A 15,429-nucleotide genomic window follows, 5' to 3' on the forward strand; every position below is an offset into this window, starting at 1 on the left:
TTTTGCATCTTACGTTTCTTCACTGTTCAGAATTATAACTATGGTCGCACGGATTCTCTTAATGAGCTCATGCAAACTGGTGCGATTGAAGCACTAGGGAAAAAAGAAGTCTCAATGCCTTAAATTTTTTGTTGTTGTTTTGCTACAAACTTGGCCTAGATACAAGACCACGACATACTTCAAAATAATATTCATCATTACCATTTTCATTCTTTCACCCGTTATACACACCGGTCGAAATTTTTTTTTTCCCACATGTATTATCGACTGGAAAAATACACCTGAACATATGTCTTGATTAATTTGAATAAATAGAAGCAAATGTTTAGTTTATTTTAACCTTTTGTTCTTTCTCATTGCTGCCACGTGTAGTATCCTGAACTGCTGGTATCTCTGATCTTGTTCACACCTTTATGCCCCTCCTTCTTGGGCCTCTGGTTCGCAGTATGCACTTCAATAAAAATTTAAAAAATTAGTGACAAGGGCAGCTCGAGGTGCTGAAGAAAAATTGGCCCCACACTAATTGCAGAAGACTCACGGCAGAACACGACGTGTATACCCCACACAAAATAAAACTCGCCGATCAAATTTTATTTCAAAACAAGACAGCTATGCACAAAAACAGATAGGCCCCAGAGATTTATAGATACATGAATTAATAAGCCTTAGTTATAAACAAAGCTGGCTACGTTTTGTTAAGAGCAGTGATGCCTCAATGAGTTACCAAGATCTAGTTCATTTCCGTAATTTCCACTTATAACGCGGTCTTCTGTTTTGAAATGAAGCCTTTTTCGGCCAAAGTTAGGCAAGTAAAGGCACAGCAAAAAGAGTTCCTTTGTTTAATGCTACCAAATGTACTAAGTATTACAGACTTGAAACACACAAGGTTAAGTGAACAACACTACATACAACAATAAGTTAAGTTTATGCAGACTTGGAAAAAAAAAAGATCAGCACTAGATGACGCTAAACTGCAGCACGGTTTATTGACATTTCATCGATAGGCACACAACTCGTAATGATCAAGTAGTCCCATGCATGTTGAACCCTTTCATTTTGCACCATTCATATTTTTCTTCTCCTGGGTTCCTTAAATATAAATTGATACTTGAGCATCATCACATACACTATGTTCTTGCAATCAGTAAAAAATCTATGCACTCAACACCAATACAATGGCTTAGAGAGAGAGAGAATAACTTTAATGGAGACCAGCGATGTTAGCCGAGCCGTCGGGCTGGCTTGCTACACTAAATGAGACAAGAAAAACAAAAAGAAAAACAAACGTGAAGACGAAAAGATGTCATTTGATGCGGCCAAAATTTTCAATCACAAAACTCCAAAAGAGCTTTGATTGCACGTGCAGCCTGACTGGGACCCAACCATAAAGGCAAAAAGCAAAAATGCTCATGTCGAGATTTTGGCATATTTTAAAAATCTTCAGGAGGTCAAAATTAATCCAGAGTACTTTAATACGGCGCGCCTCATAGTCCAATTGTAGCTTTGGTGCATTAAACCCCATAATCAATCAAATCAATGTAACCAGTTGAGAGGTAGAAAACAGTTCATTTGCAGCGCCTTGCTTTATCTTTTTGCAAAAACACGTGCCCGCTGCCAATAAAGCTGCAAGTTACTATAATGCCAATACCATCAAAGTACTCCTCATAAAATCAAACGCTCTTACAATCACAGCTAAAACAGTCAGCTTCCGACCGTTATAGTGCCCTTTTCCACTTCTCCCTACGCTTGGCGCCAGACAGAAGACAAAAGTGCTACACCCGTTCATTTGTGCTTCTGCACCTGGAATGGCAGGTCGACACACAGCCCAATCTAGGCATTCTCGAGCTCAGGACACCTGTCGGTTACTTTATGCACAAAGCGCAAACACATGAGTTAGTGCAACAGGGATGGTGTAGTGGAAGAACCACGCAAGGCAGACCGAGGCCATTGCTGCATGAAATGGGGCTGAAAGCTGTAATTGTGCGGGAGCCTTCCAGATGATGATAGTGATGTTAGATAAATGATTTGGGAAATGAATACTGAAGACATTAGCTCCAAAAATGGCGTTGCTTGCTGCGTCAGATAGGGTGAACACAGTAAATGAAAAAAAAAATGTGGAAAGAGTACGTAGAAACAATGAATAAGAGGGAGAATGAAATAAATCAGGAACATTTGAAAAAATGGCAGTAGTTGGATAACAGATCTCAGGATCTTAAGTTATAGAACGTCGACCAATCTAGAGCCTTTGTCCTAGCGCAGTGTCAGCATGACTGCTACAGTTCACAAAAGTGATTCAGTTCTGAAAAGTTTTTTCGTAGCAATCGCACAAGAGTTCTTTTCGCTGTTTCGTGTTGGGTTGCATGCTGCGTGCAGTAGCACAAGAGATGACACATGTTCTCTTTCATAGAGTAAGGGCGTTCTGCATTATGCAGCCCGTCCAGCCTCTGCATAAGCGTTTTGGAAGAGGGTGTTCACTTTGTGGAGTGATTTTTTTAGTTTATTTTCTGATCTTCTGCTGTTGAATGAAGCTAGACCCTCAGGCAAGTGGACAAAAGGCTGAAAGTTGGTACACATAAAAACTGAGTGGAAGAAAAATTAGAAGTGAGCAAATGGTGTGTTAAAGCCAAGAAAACCTCGATGTCATTAGCAATGGTCTTGACCGCCACCGCCTTTGACACTTCTGAAACCTCTACCAGTTGGTATACAGTTGTTCATTTATTTTTAAGTGTGATAGTATGACCGCGTGTTAAGCTTTTTTGCGCAACTTCAGCGCCATGCAAAAAGTCAACGAAAGAGGGCATGCCATGCAGTGAAGCTAGAAAATTTGAATGCCATGCGGCAAAGCCAACTTTTACTGCTCAATTATTCCCAAATTTTCAATACTCGAAAACATTCAGCACTTTGAATGATAAAAGTGCACTGCAAATCGAATAGCAAACAGCATTCGCAAAGTGTTTGAAATTTCAGAAATTTCCACGCCTCTATTGTATTTTTCTGTGTTTGGCGGGACCATCAAATAAATGGATGGACATTAGAAGAAGGAGCTTCCTTGGAAGCCAATGTCACTATACCACTTGATAAGGCACTTTCTAAACTTCCCAGAATTGTGTCAGGACTACCGACGCTGTGATCAGAAACTACGACCAGCTAGGGATAGCAAAAATTACGGAAAGTACGAGTGAAGCTGATGCCGTTTACTACATGCTGCACTAGGCTGTTGCACGTTACTCTCCCAAGCTTCAGATGGTTTTTGACGTTTCATCGCACAGTAACTCACCGAAATATTTCAACAACTTTGAAAGTGGACTGAACCTGACCTCCGATTTAGTCAGTCTATCGGTTTATGCAATGGGCTTTCGAATGCGGGGTGGTGCTATTTGCTTAGCTGCACCGATGCCATCTGCACGGTTGCATTTTGCCGCATGGGCCGCGGCGTTCCTGATGTGAAATGTGGTTCACAGTGTGGTGTTGGCAAGAACGTTCATGTGGACAGCGTTTTTTTTTTCGAGCGATTTGTGGATTTGCGAATGCCTTGTTACAAGTAGTAGTCAGCATTGTTTTTGCGTCGAAATTCCAGACTGTGCTGTGCACGCTTGCTACAACCGAAGATCCGAAGCAGGCCGCATGGCAAAAGCAAGCATGTCGCTCTTTTTTTTTTTTTTTTTTTTTTTTTTTTTTTTTTTTTTTTTTTTTTTTTGCTGCTTCGGAGCCAAGGATAGAGCAACGCTTAACGACAGTCCGCCTTCATGCTACGAATTTACAATGAAGTTATCGATAATGGGACTAATCAGTACTGAATCTGTTGCACCTGTTTCGTTCCAAGTGGAAACGACGGGCCTTGAAGCTTTCACCTCACACTTTGTCACATGCTTGAAACATTGCGCAGTGCTCTCTGCACCGCTGTCCGCACCTGTCTAACCGTTGGACAGGCGCTGATAACGTAGTCCACTTTGCACTATCTCCGTGTGATCCCCATGCATTGATTTTCTTATTTTTGGGTTGCTTCAAAGGACCGTGTCTCGAGTTAGGAAAATTTTCACCCAAAGCTGCAACAATATTTGATATGGTGGCGCCGTGCGGGACGAGGCACTGGCTTTACCGAGCCACCCAGGCATGCTGCGCGCTTCTTGGGGAGTGCGAGATACGGTGAGGTGCTCTGGCAACAGTGTTCTGGTGTGTTGAACGTATGACTGACGTCTACCTAAGCTCCCAATGATGGTGAGCAATTACGCAGAGGTTCTGGGTGGAAGCAATCGCGACATATGTATATAAAATTAGGTGCAGCCACGTCGACAAAGATTCGACCGATAGTTTTCAAGTGCTTTTTTTTACTTGAGCATGTGCAAGGTATGAGGTGAAAGCTTTGATGGCCGTCGTCTCCACCTCAAATAAAATGGGCACGCCTGATTCGGTACTGATTAAACCCATCATCGATAGCTTCTTTGCGAATTCGTTGCCTGAAGTCAGATCGTCTTCAAGCACTGCTCTAGCTACTGCTTCAAAACAGAAAAAAAAAGCGAAACGCTTGCTTTTGTTGTGCAGCCTGCTTTCGGATCTGCGGTTGCAGAAGTGTGCACAGCACAGTCCGAAATTTCGAAAAAAAACAATGCTGACTACTCCTTGTGACAAGGCATTCGCAAACCCACGCGAACGTTCTTACCAACACCACGCCGCAAACCACGTTTTGCATCGGGAAACATGCTGCCTGCACGGCAGAATGCAACTGTGGATATGGTGTCGGGGCTGTCGTGTAGGTAGCATTGCTGCACGGCCAAAAGCCCAGTGCATACACCCTATTGCTGAACTCCCGAAGACACCAAGTGGCGCAAGGGTTGGATATCAAACAAACATTATTAAAGGTTGGCATAAAACCGGTGGACAAAGGTGCATTGCGTTTCCTGTGGTTTCAAGCAATACCAAAACCGGGTGTACCACTTTCACCAGTTTTGACTTGCTGTATGACCCGCATCCCTTTCAGAGTGATGGCTAACCCATTTCTACTTCCCGAAATGCTTCAACACCACTTAAACAAAAAGCAGTACCCTCAAACTGTGAGACATACACGGATGACGTGCTCACAGGAGCTGGAAGCGAGAAAGCTGCCGTGAAGCTGTACAAAAATGCCACTGAAATGTTTGAAGCAGTAAAATGCTATTCCAGTGATTTCAACGTGACTCCCGGGCTACCATGCATCTCGGTTATTTGTCGGGTGTGCTGAAGGTTTTGCGACGTACGTGGGACCCGTGTGCCGACCACTTAACATTCTCTCTATGTATGGATTGTATTCATGGCATAGAACCATTCACAAATTGGCCCATGCTACAAACAACGGCGTGGATATGTGACCCACTAGGGCGCAACGTGAAAACTTGGAAGTGTTGGTAAGCATGTTGAACCCTAGCGTAAACGACATGACAAAGCAGCGCTTCGTGTGTCCTGTTGCTATCGTACTGCGTCTTGTCATTTGCGCTGAGGTTCAACATGAACCACTGGGAAGGGAGGGGGAGGGGGGGCTTTCTTTTTTCATTGTCCATGCCAAGGTCCTGTTCCACGAAGTGTGGCGTAAAAACATCGACTTCAACACGCTACCTACCAACAGCACGGCGGCCTGGAAGGTAGCTAGACGGACTCCCTATCTCCCTGAGGTTCAAGTACCCCGGGACTACAGGTCGCAAACAAATGGAGGGAGGACGGACTGCTTTCACATTTCTGCTGATACCCGTCCAATGCCATATGAGGCAGTTGCCTACCTCACCCTGGAGGGGAAAACGGTACAAGATCGACAACTCTGGTAAGCAAACAAAGGGTTGCACCAGGCAAGGAAATTACACTGGCGAGACTGGAACTGATGGCATGCCTGCTCGCTGGTCGATTGTGTGGCTATATTTTGGAAGCCCTCAAGCAACAGCCATCAAACATCTACCTACGGACAGATTCAACAACAGCACTCTATTGGATTCATGAAGATGTTGGCCGCTGGAAGCAGTTCACACGCAACTGAGTCACTAAAATTCAACGCCTCGCGAACAAGTGCGTATGTAGACATTATCCGGGAAGAGAAAATCTAGCTCGCGACATCCCAGCCATGCAGCTGGCCAAAAACGCACAGTAGCGGAGCAAAGCACTGTGGATTTGTCCCGCATGCATATTGGGAATGAGTGGTTCCGAAAGCGATATACGATGAAATCGAACTAGGGGAAAGGAAGAAAACAAGATCATTGCCAGCGGCAACATCGCCACCTACTGAGTCGGGCGTGATCGATCTGGAACACTACGGCAAAATCTTAAAGCTAATCAGAGTCACAGCTCGGGTTTTTCAGTTCATCGCCAGAACCAAACAACAAAGCAGCAAATTGGGACCCCTCATATCCGACGAGCTTAATCAAGCTGAACGATACTGGATATGTTGGGAGCAAAAAGGGATTCTCAAAAGAAGTCACGTGTGCCGCCCACGGAACCCGAATTACCCCCAACTCCGCTTTCAGAATGTTCACTGATGATTGACAGTGCTGGCATTTTAATAAAGAGTTCAGGGAAGACCACAACACAGCCAACTTTGGTGTGGCTTAAAGCAAACAACTATAACAAAAGCGTAAATGGGCATTTGAAAAGGTTTATGATAGAAACCATTTTGTGAACCCGGTGTGTAAACACTACTCACAGGAATATGTCATGACTGCATGATTACATTACAATAACCATGTGCTTCATTAGTAAAGGCACTTTTTCGGATAGTGGTGCATGGAAGCTTTACCTAGCGCATATATGCGGCATACGTAAACAAGCAACAGCTGGAAGTGAAATGACCACGAAAACTAGTCCCAAACGGAAGCAGCATCTCGCATGAAGCACACATCACGTAACCAGGCAGTGCTGAACGCGAAAAAAAAAGCACAGCCTGGACACACACTGCAGTTGCTGCACAAAGCACACTTGCCACCACATCACGCGGCCACTAGAATAGGCGAACTAGCGGAGCACTCACGACGCTGGTTTGGGAACGCTGCAGTCCACCAGCGGCACTAAAGCACTGGGAACACCCTCACATTTCAAAACGCACAAACACCGCCACACATCGCTACCAACTGCGCAGATATACAACGGGAAAGTTATGTAAAAGGTGCACCCCTCGGTTGCGATGTGTTTCTTGCAGTATCGGAGCTAGCGGCGCCGCAGCTTCACAGACACACATTCAACTCCGGGAGAACTGCGACGCACCACACACGGCTGATCGCGAGAGCCGAACTTCGACACATCAAACAGATAACAGCACGGCGTACACACTTTATATGAAAAACTTGCACTGTACACAAGCGCTGACCACCACTGCGCGTTGCTTTCACTCACAGTGACCATATTTTGAACGTTATCGATGATCCAAGCGCGGAGACAGACCTTGACAGCTTGGAGCGCGCGAGAGCGGGGCCACGATGAATTTGGACTTATCAATCGTCTCGCGCTAGCGATGAGCGCGACGAGCGTATCTCTACACACTTGATAGAGAACGAAAACACGGCGCACCACTCTGCAGACGCTGGTACTGGTGCCTTTTCTGCCTCGGCTCCACACAAAGCGCGACCATTTGAAGTAGACGAACGATAAACGCGTATCGCAGTACCGACTCAGGACCGGGGTGGTCTGTCGTAACTTCTGCAAGTCGTTGTCGTTTTTGATATCACAATCAAGTTGTGCGACGTACACCGTCCCCGCAGCTCGCCGCCGCCATGTTGCCGAAGGCCGATGGGCGGAGCCAACTCCAGCCGGACGGCCCAGCCGGACGGCTCCAGCCGGACAATTCGCTCGCCGAGCGAATTCGACCTCGGCGTCCAACTTGGCCCGACAGGGCCCCCCCGACAGAGCACGACAGGCCCAGCCGGACCATGTTGTGCTCTGTCGGACTCAAAAGAAAACGGGCTTTAGTGCTCTTACACAGAAGCTCATAAAGCTCTTACCCAGAAAAACAGCAGCACCACGGAAGTATACATCTGCAGATTATGAATAGGTCAGACATATGCTACACACTTGCACCTTAAGGTGGGCACCACCGCCCCGATGCGACAGGTACAGATATTGCCTTTCAGTCATTCGTGCATTAGTTGAATGCCCGTACCTCCACAGCGAAATCTAAAGTTGGACGGAAGCCTGTCTGGTCGGGAGGACACATGACAAAAAATTCAAACTGCCACCGACCATGAAAGTTTATAAAACAAAGATGTTTTAGCTGCCGTACAGGAGCCTTGTTCTTAAAACGTCTTTGTTTTATAAACTTACACAGTGCAACAAAAAAGCACTTTTGGGAGCTGTACACGCATATGGCACCCCTTCACCCTGTGTTGTTTTTCAGTGATGAACCCTTAACAGTAAGCGTCTTTTAGTTTACCTTCGAGACATTGGATTTTCAAATAGCATTTCATACCGCGTATGAGCGCAGAGCCCCTCAGAGCGCGGAGGGTATCTTTGAGTGAACTTTCATTCTTTACTCTACTGCATAATCATTCTTGCAACTTTCCGTTTGTGTTTCAAATTAAGGGCTCTACACACCCCCATACTAACCAGTTTTTAACCCCTCTCATCTCTCACTTTTTTAACAACCATTGCATTGGCGCTCTTTGGCCTTCGTTGACCTTGCACCAGAAAACAAACGTACGTACACACACACGACGCATCACTGCTGTCCCAGCAAACTCCCCATAGAAACAATGTATTAAAAAACCCAATTATATACTACGTTGTGGTTCACATGGTCCGCTTCATACGACGGGCAGGGATGAACCGGCGTTTTTCCCACCATTTACGCCGCTCCGTCATCTCATCCCGACATTTATTTCTTCACCCCCAATTGGCACTGCTTGATGTGCAAAGGTAAACAGATAAACAGGTAAAAGGTAAACTTGCTGAACAGACTCAAGCAAGTAGGCGGGTACTGGCGGACAGAAGTTCACAGGATTTCACAGAGAGCCAATGCGGCAACCGTGAGAAGTCAAAGTCCAAGTAGTCGGTGGACTACCCATTTGAGGCCCCCATTGAGCCAACGAACGTGACACACAAGATGTTACGGCGATGAGCGAACTCCCACTTTCCTCACCTGCTTGCCCTCCCCTGTGCAACTTTCCTGCGCCTCACTCTCGCTTTTTTTTTTCCTTCTCGCATTGCTTGGCCGTGTCAAATCGGATGCTTGACCGCAGGGTAGAGACCAGAGGTTTGTCATCGGTCTTGTAGGCGAACGTTCCTTCAGTGAGGTACTCTGAAGTGTTCTACCGATGACACTATTGCCAACGTCTCTTTGTCAATTTGTGGGTAACTATTTTCTGTCGGAGTTAGTGCTTTGCTGTAGTAAGCCAGGATGCTGGTTTCCTCTTTTCCTCCTTTTCCTGGTGTTTCTTGTGCAAGCACTGCACCGATTCCATTGGGCCCTGCGTCTCCTTACAGTCGTCATAGTGTTCTAGTGAGTGCAGCCAGTTCTTCCTTGACCTTGTCTAGGGCGTCTTCTTGCTTGCTGCTCCACTCGAAGACATTCTTGGCATGTGTGAGTGCCCATAGGGGTTCTGAGTATGTGCCAGGCGAGGGAAAAGCCTGCCACAGTAGTTGATCATTTTAAGGAGGCCTCTGACTTCACCTGGATTCTTTGGGGGGTGTCATCTTTCTCACCGCCTCTACTTTCACAGGGTCTGCTGTGCTGCCTTCTGCTGAGAACACGTGTCCAAAGAGCTTCAGGCTGCTGGTGTCGAATACGCATTTCTTGCTGTTCAGTGTCAGTCCAGCAGTCTGAAGAGCGTTCAACACCAGACGGGGTCGCCAGTCGGGTTCCTCCAGGTTTCGTCCCAACAACAAAATATCGCTGATGTTGTTGACTCCATCTTCATCCCGCAGGACTTGTCTAATGGCGGCCTGAAAGACCTCTGCTGCCGAATTGACTCCAAAGAAAAGTCCGAAATCTTATGTGTGTCGAAAATGTTATTTGCCGTGACCGTTCGTCCAGCTCTAGCTGATGGTACCGTTCGTTCAAGTCTAGTTTTGAGAAGAATTCAGCTTCGTTCAAGATCCCAGTGATTTCTTCTACCGTCGTCATTATGTGCCTCTGTCTTTCTATGGCCACATTAGGCTCCCTCACGTCCACACATATTCTCAGGGCGTGTGGGCCTTTCATCTTCGATGATGCCACTATCGGCGAGACCCAGGGTGTTGGTCCTGTCACTGGTTCGGTGATGTCTTCTTCGTCGAGTCTCCTCACTTTCTTTACTCCATTTTGCATCTTGAATAGTATCCTTCTGTGTGGGTGGGCCACAGGCTTTACTTGATCTGATGAAGCTTGACCGGGAAGTTCTTCAGTTTCCCAAGTCCGGTAAAGAGACTTGGAAATTCCCTCTCAGGATCGACCCTTGACTTCTCTTCCACACCATACTGCAGCTGTATAACTCCCAGCTTGGTCGCTGTTCTGTAGCTCAGGGGGTACGTATGTTTTCCTTTTATGTCTTGCACGTTGACCTCCGTTGCACTTCTCACTGCTCCTAATTGTTGCTCTGAACATTCCCATTGCTAGAAGGGCTTGGTTCCCTCGGTACGGAACCAGGTGAATGCTGGTCTCCTGCAAGGGCGTTTTCAGGATGTCTCTCCACGCTCCTGCTCCAATCACGTCAACTCCCGCTCCAGAGTCCAGGCAAAGCTCCATTCTATCTCCACAAGCACGTTCGGAACTTTAGGGTTAGTAGAGTTCTTCTCGATCAACTTCCGAGTTGTTTGTCTCTCTGACCGTTCGCACCTCGTTGGGCGTTCTGCACATTTTGGCAAAATGGTTCTTCTTGTTGCAACTGTGGCAAGTGGATCCCCACGCAGGACATTTCTCTCTGCCTCCCTCGTGCGGGCACTTTTCTACGCTGCATGTGCGTCTGCCACTTGCAACCTTTGGTTCTGCTTTCTTCTTCTGCTGTTTCGACTACTGTTTCTTCTCTTGGGTCACCTTGTTCACCGCAACCGGCACTTTCATCTCCATGTCAGCTGCCTGTCTTTCGGCGTTCTCAAGACTGCGACCTTTGAGCAGTAACCGCTGCAGCGGGATATCTGGGTCCCGCAGAGCATTCCTTCTTAGGATCGACGACATGGTTCCTTCTATCACTTCAGAGAGGATTTTTTAATCCACATCGCTGAACTCGCAGGAAAGAGCTAGTTGGCACAGGTACACGTGAAACTCGCTTATATTTTCTGTTGATTCTTGCTTCACTTGTCAAAACAGAGGGTTTTTCTTGGGCGCAAAGTGAGCTTTCAGTTTCGCAACAGCCGTGTCAAAGAACCCCGGTGTTCGAAAGAGTGAGAAATCTCGTGGATGGCTTTCCCGGCTAGGTTCAGCAGCAGTGCTCTTTTTCTCTGGTCATCTGTGATGTTAGCCGCAATGAGGTAATTTTCAAATCGTGCATGCCACCTCATTCATCTCGAGGAGGCTGGTGTCGCGGATTGAAAGGAAGAATGGTGGGAACTTGGGCTTCCATCCCGATGGCTTACTCGCTCTCTTTCGGTCTGTCGTTTCTGTAGGCTCGTCTTGTGATCTTGCCCCCGAGTTTCTTTCGCAGGGTCTTCTTGATATCCCCTCAGGGATCCCATTTTTGTCGCCCGAAATTTGTAGTGTTCTTGCTTCATATACATACAGTGGAATCTCGGTGATACGAATTCGGTTGATACGAATTTCGTTGTGATACGAATTTTCAAAATTCACCGCCCAAAATGCATTGTACGCAATGTAAAAAAATTCGGATGATCCGTTCGCATTTATCACCCAGTGCGGGTGATACGAACACGCGAGCCGCGAGCAGATGACTGCGGCGTGGACGGGAGGCGGGAGTGTTTGTGCGGCCGTGTGGCCTTGGTCGCACGCAGGCACAAAATCATTAAGCGTGAACAGCATGATGCCATGGAGCGTTTTCTGCTCACGAAAACGCGCCGCGCACGCCACAGGCGCGCTGACGCCACCGCGAATACCACCGTCCACCCGCATGCGGCGCGCGGCGCGGTAAGCCGCGGCAACATGGCGGCGTCAACGGCCGCGAAGTAGGGCGGGTAGCTCGACCGACCGCTTCTGACCGCTCTTTACGGACCAAAAGAAGTTGCTTATGAAGTAAGGGAGCTGATAACGTGTCCGAAAACGACACTGTAAAGCATCGTCCGCGCGGCTAGGGAAAGCGCCTATCAAATATCCGCCACCGTGGTAAGCCTAAACATCTCCGGCGGAGCCAGCGGGCTGTCGGGAGCGCTTTCAAACTGCCGCCATGAAGAGCGTGCCTCCCCGTTGGCGGAAGTCGGCAGGCTCCTCCCACTACCGCGCGCGTCGCGCGTCATTTTACGAGCGAGGTAGTATCTGACGTGGGGGCGAAATCGTCGACGCGGGCGTCAAAAGAAAGCGCGCGCAAACGCCGACGCGCCCGAATCGCATGCGGTTCACGCTTGAGTTCGTGTGCGCGCGTCGCGTCGGCGATGAGCGCGCGTTCTTTTGACGCCCGCGCTGACGATTCAGCCCGGCACCCAGGCGCCAGCCTCTGCCTCGGTTACCGCTAACGGCATTGGGAGCAGCCTCACGACTTGCGCCAATGGGGAGACGCGCGCCTCATTGTGATTGCGGCAATTTCGGAGCGCTAGCAGCAGCGCTAGCTGGGCCACCTCCGCGGTGGATATTTGGCGTAGATGACATTTTATAGTGCTTCTCCCATACTGTCAGCTCCTTTCCCGCATGAGCAATTTAATTTACACCTTGAGCTCCATATTAACAAAAGGTTAGAAGCGGTTGCTGAAGCTACCCGCACCTCTTCGCGGCAAGAGCCGACGCCATATTGCCGCCGCCTGTCGCATGCGCAGCACATTTCCATTTTTTCTCGTTTTCTGATGATACGAATTTTCGGGTGATACGAATATTTTTGCCGCCCCTTGAGATTCGTATGACCGAGATTCCACTGTAGTTAGACTAATATTGGGCTTATTGAAAGCAAGAAGTAAACGTACAACCTAGCGTAAATGTGCTTCTCTCTCTTCCCCCGCTTGACCGCGCATCACGCGCCATCGCTCTGGCAGCCTGTGTTTACATTCGGGTTCCGGTTTTTACAGCGCACGTGTGGGGAGGGTGGCGCCATCTAGTTTCTCTGCTAAGCACCACACAGCACACAGTCTATTCGTAAGTTGGGCTTGGTAGTGGCTAGTGTAGCAGAGGCCAGGTTCCTCCTTTGAACCGAACTGAACTTTACCTGCCCACCACGCAAGAGGCAAAGCTTGAAGAATGTGGGTGGGAAGGCCAGCCAAATGGCTGGGAACCATATACCAGAACTTGTAGAGCTAGTTGGTTCATCTCTGCAGTAAGAAGGGAAGGGCACCAAGCAGACAGGGATGAAGGTAGACACGAACAACATGAACAGGTCAGAAGTTGGCGCCTGTATCTATCCCTTGTGCCTACCTTCGTCGTCCTCTGTTTAGCGCCTTTACCTGTTTACTGCACAGGAATGACAGCCTGGCTGATAATTGTTGTCTGTGCAGGTCCGGCGACTCCGAGCAGCGGGTCCGGCGACCCCGAGCGGCTGTGCCACTGTGCGTGGCCACTGCAGTGCCCCTTCGCCAACGGCTTTGCTCGGCACCATGGACTCGATGCCCAGCAGCGTGCACGGCTTGCAGTCACGGCAAGTGTCCCAACACCCCAAGTGGGGAGTTGAGCCTCGGGGGTTTTGGTGGTGATCCTTTAGCACTTCTTAAGTGCGTAGCACTTTAGGGGCTCGCCTTGTTGACGTAGCTCGCTCACTGGACCCAAGTAGAGGCACGCAGTGTTCCGTCATAGCAGCTGTCATCAGGGCGTAATCCAGAGGCTTTGAAAGCCAAGCGGTTTATATGTTCATAAGCGTTTGAAAGTCGCGAACCGCTGCCGCTTGTCATACATCTCCCCGTTGTTTAGCACAAAGAAAAATGTAGGTACATTTGAGGCAAAATATACAAAATTAACCAGCAGCATCCGCATTCATTTAGTTAAGAGCGCTTCTTGGGTTGTTTTTTGCAATGGTAGGCGAAAAAAGTGGTAGTGGAGTTTCAGGCAGGGGCCGCACGAGCGCTGCGAAGGTGGGAAATTTGAATTGCATGGGGTGGTAGCAGTGAGTGGATAACGGCGCTACAGGCCCATTATGGCGAATCATGGCTCTGCACTTCCGACAGCTTTCACATTGAGTAGAACGACAGCTTTTTTTTGTCTTCACACGGGTTGTTGATTTGGTTTTGCTTTGGGGTGTTTGCGGAAGGTTTGAAAATTGATTCTTGAGTTCACATTATTGATTTGTATTATCTTCCACCAGAAATTGGTGTCTTTAAGGGTGTCAGCCTCCACACGTTTTTACACCTGCGGATCACTGTGATGCCTAGGTGGCTTGTTGGTATGCTTGTGCTGTGGGTGTTTTTTTTTTTTTTTTTTTTTTTTTTTTTTTTTTTTTTTTTTTTTTTAAGAAACTATGAGCATTGATTCCCAAAGTTATATCGTTCATCTCTAGTAATTTCAAACCAGAAATGTGTGTGTCTTTAAAGGTGTGTGAACAACGTAGTTCCAGCTTTAAGTTGTATTTATATGAGGGGCCGAATTCTCTATAACATAGGTGTCGTTTTGAAGCGACGCGGTGCTGACATGCAAGTACATGAATTCTAGGGTTGGGGTGCCGCCTGGAGGGGAGGGAAGCCGACAAAATCTCTCAGGGAGTCCCAGGAAAACAAGCAAGAGGATGGAGCAAAGCGATGCCTTAACGATGCTCTTCAAAACGACGCCAGGGTTTAAGAATTTGGCCGCAGGAGTGGTGCTTACCAGGCAATTCAATGTCGAATACTGAAATCTTAATTTAAAACAAGAAGTTTCCTGGTTCATGACTGTAACTGCGCACAAAAAAACTGGACCAAGGGAAGAGAACACACACAACACAGGTGTGTGTGTCCTCTTCCCTTGGTCCAGTTTTTTGTGCGCAGTTGCAGTCATGAACCATTTTCAACTAGCCTGGCTTTCCACTTTGCTTTTAAGTTTCCTGGGCTTTGCATACCTGCACCGTTCCCTACCACTGCTTCAAATTAACCTGAGTGCGAGCGACTTGTAAACAGCAAAACACAAATGTCTTTGCAAGAAAGGCTTCGCCGAGGGTTTGACTTTCTACGTTCTCAAATCACCGAGGGAGGCTAATAGTTTTTTCCCACTGAAACCTCTCGGAAGGCACTTATTTCTCTTCCATTAATGTCGTGCCTTCCCCAAATTACCCCTGGCTTTGAAGCAGATTGTGTGGGCTCCTTTCTGTCCTGTGCAAAGGCAGACTTCCGGGTTGCATACGCCAATCAGGTCGTGACACGCATGGCAGAAGTGGGCCCACATTTCTCCGAGCAAGAGCAAGTGGAAACGTAGCTGGGGTTGTGATACCGGGCATTGGCTGCCTTTCTTTATGC

At 47.7% G+C, this 15,429-nt stretch overlaps 1 protein-coding gene across 1 annotated transcript in view; it reads left to right on the forward strand.

Annotated features, from left to right (window-relative positions):
* LOC144144120 (uncharacterized) overlaps window positions 1–15,429 on the forward strand; it is a 28,124-nt gene that overhangs the window by 10,586 nt on the left and 2,109 nt on the right. The window contains exon 6 of the mRNA XM_077675509.1: window positions 13,510–13,649. Coding sequence (XP_077531635.1) covers window positions 13,510–13,649 — 140 coding nt within the window. The remainder of the gene's footprint in view (window positions 1–13,509; window positions 13,650–15,429) is intronic.

This window comes from Haemaphysalis longicornis, unplaced genomic scaffold (genome assembly GCF_048455015.1).
Source record: "Haemaphysalis longicornis isolate Haplotype H1 unplaced genomic scaffold, Haemaphysalis longicornis Haplotype H1 scaffold_62, whole genome shotgun sequence".
Classification (NCBI taxonomy): Eukaryota; Metazoa; Arthropoda; class Arachnida; order Ixodida; family Ixodidae; genus Haemaphysalis; species Haemaphysalis longicornis.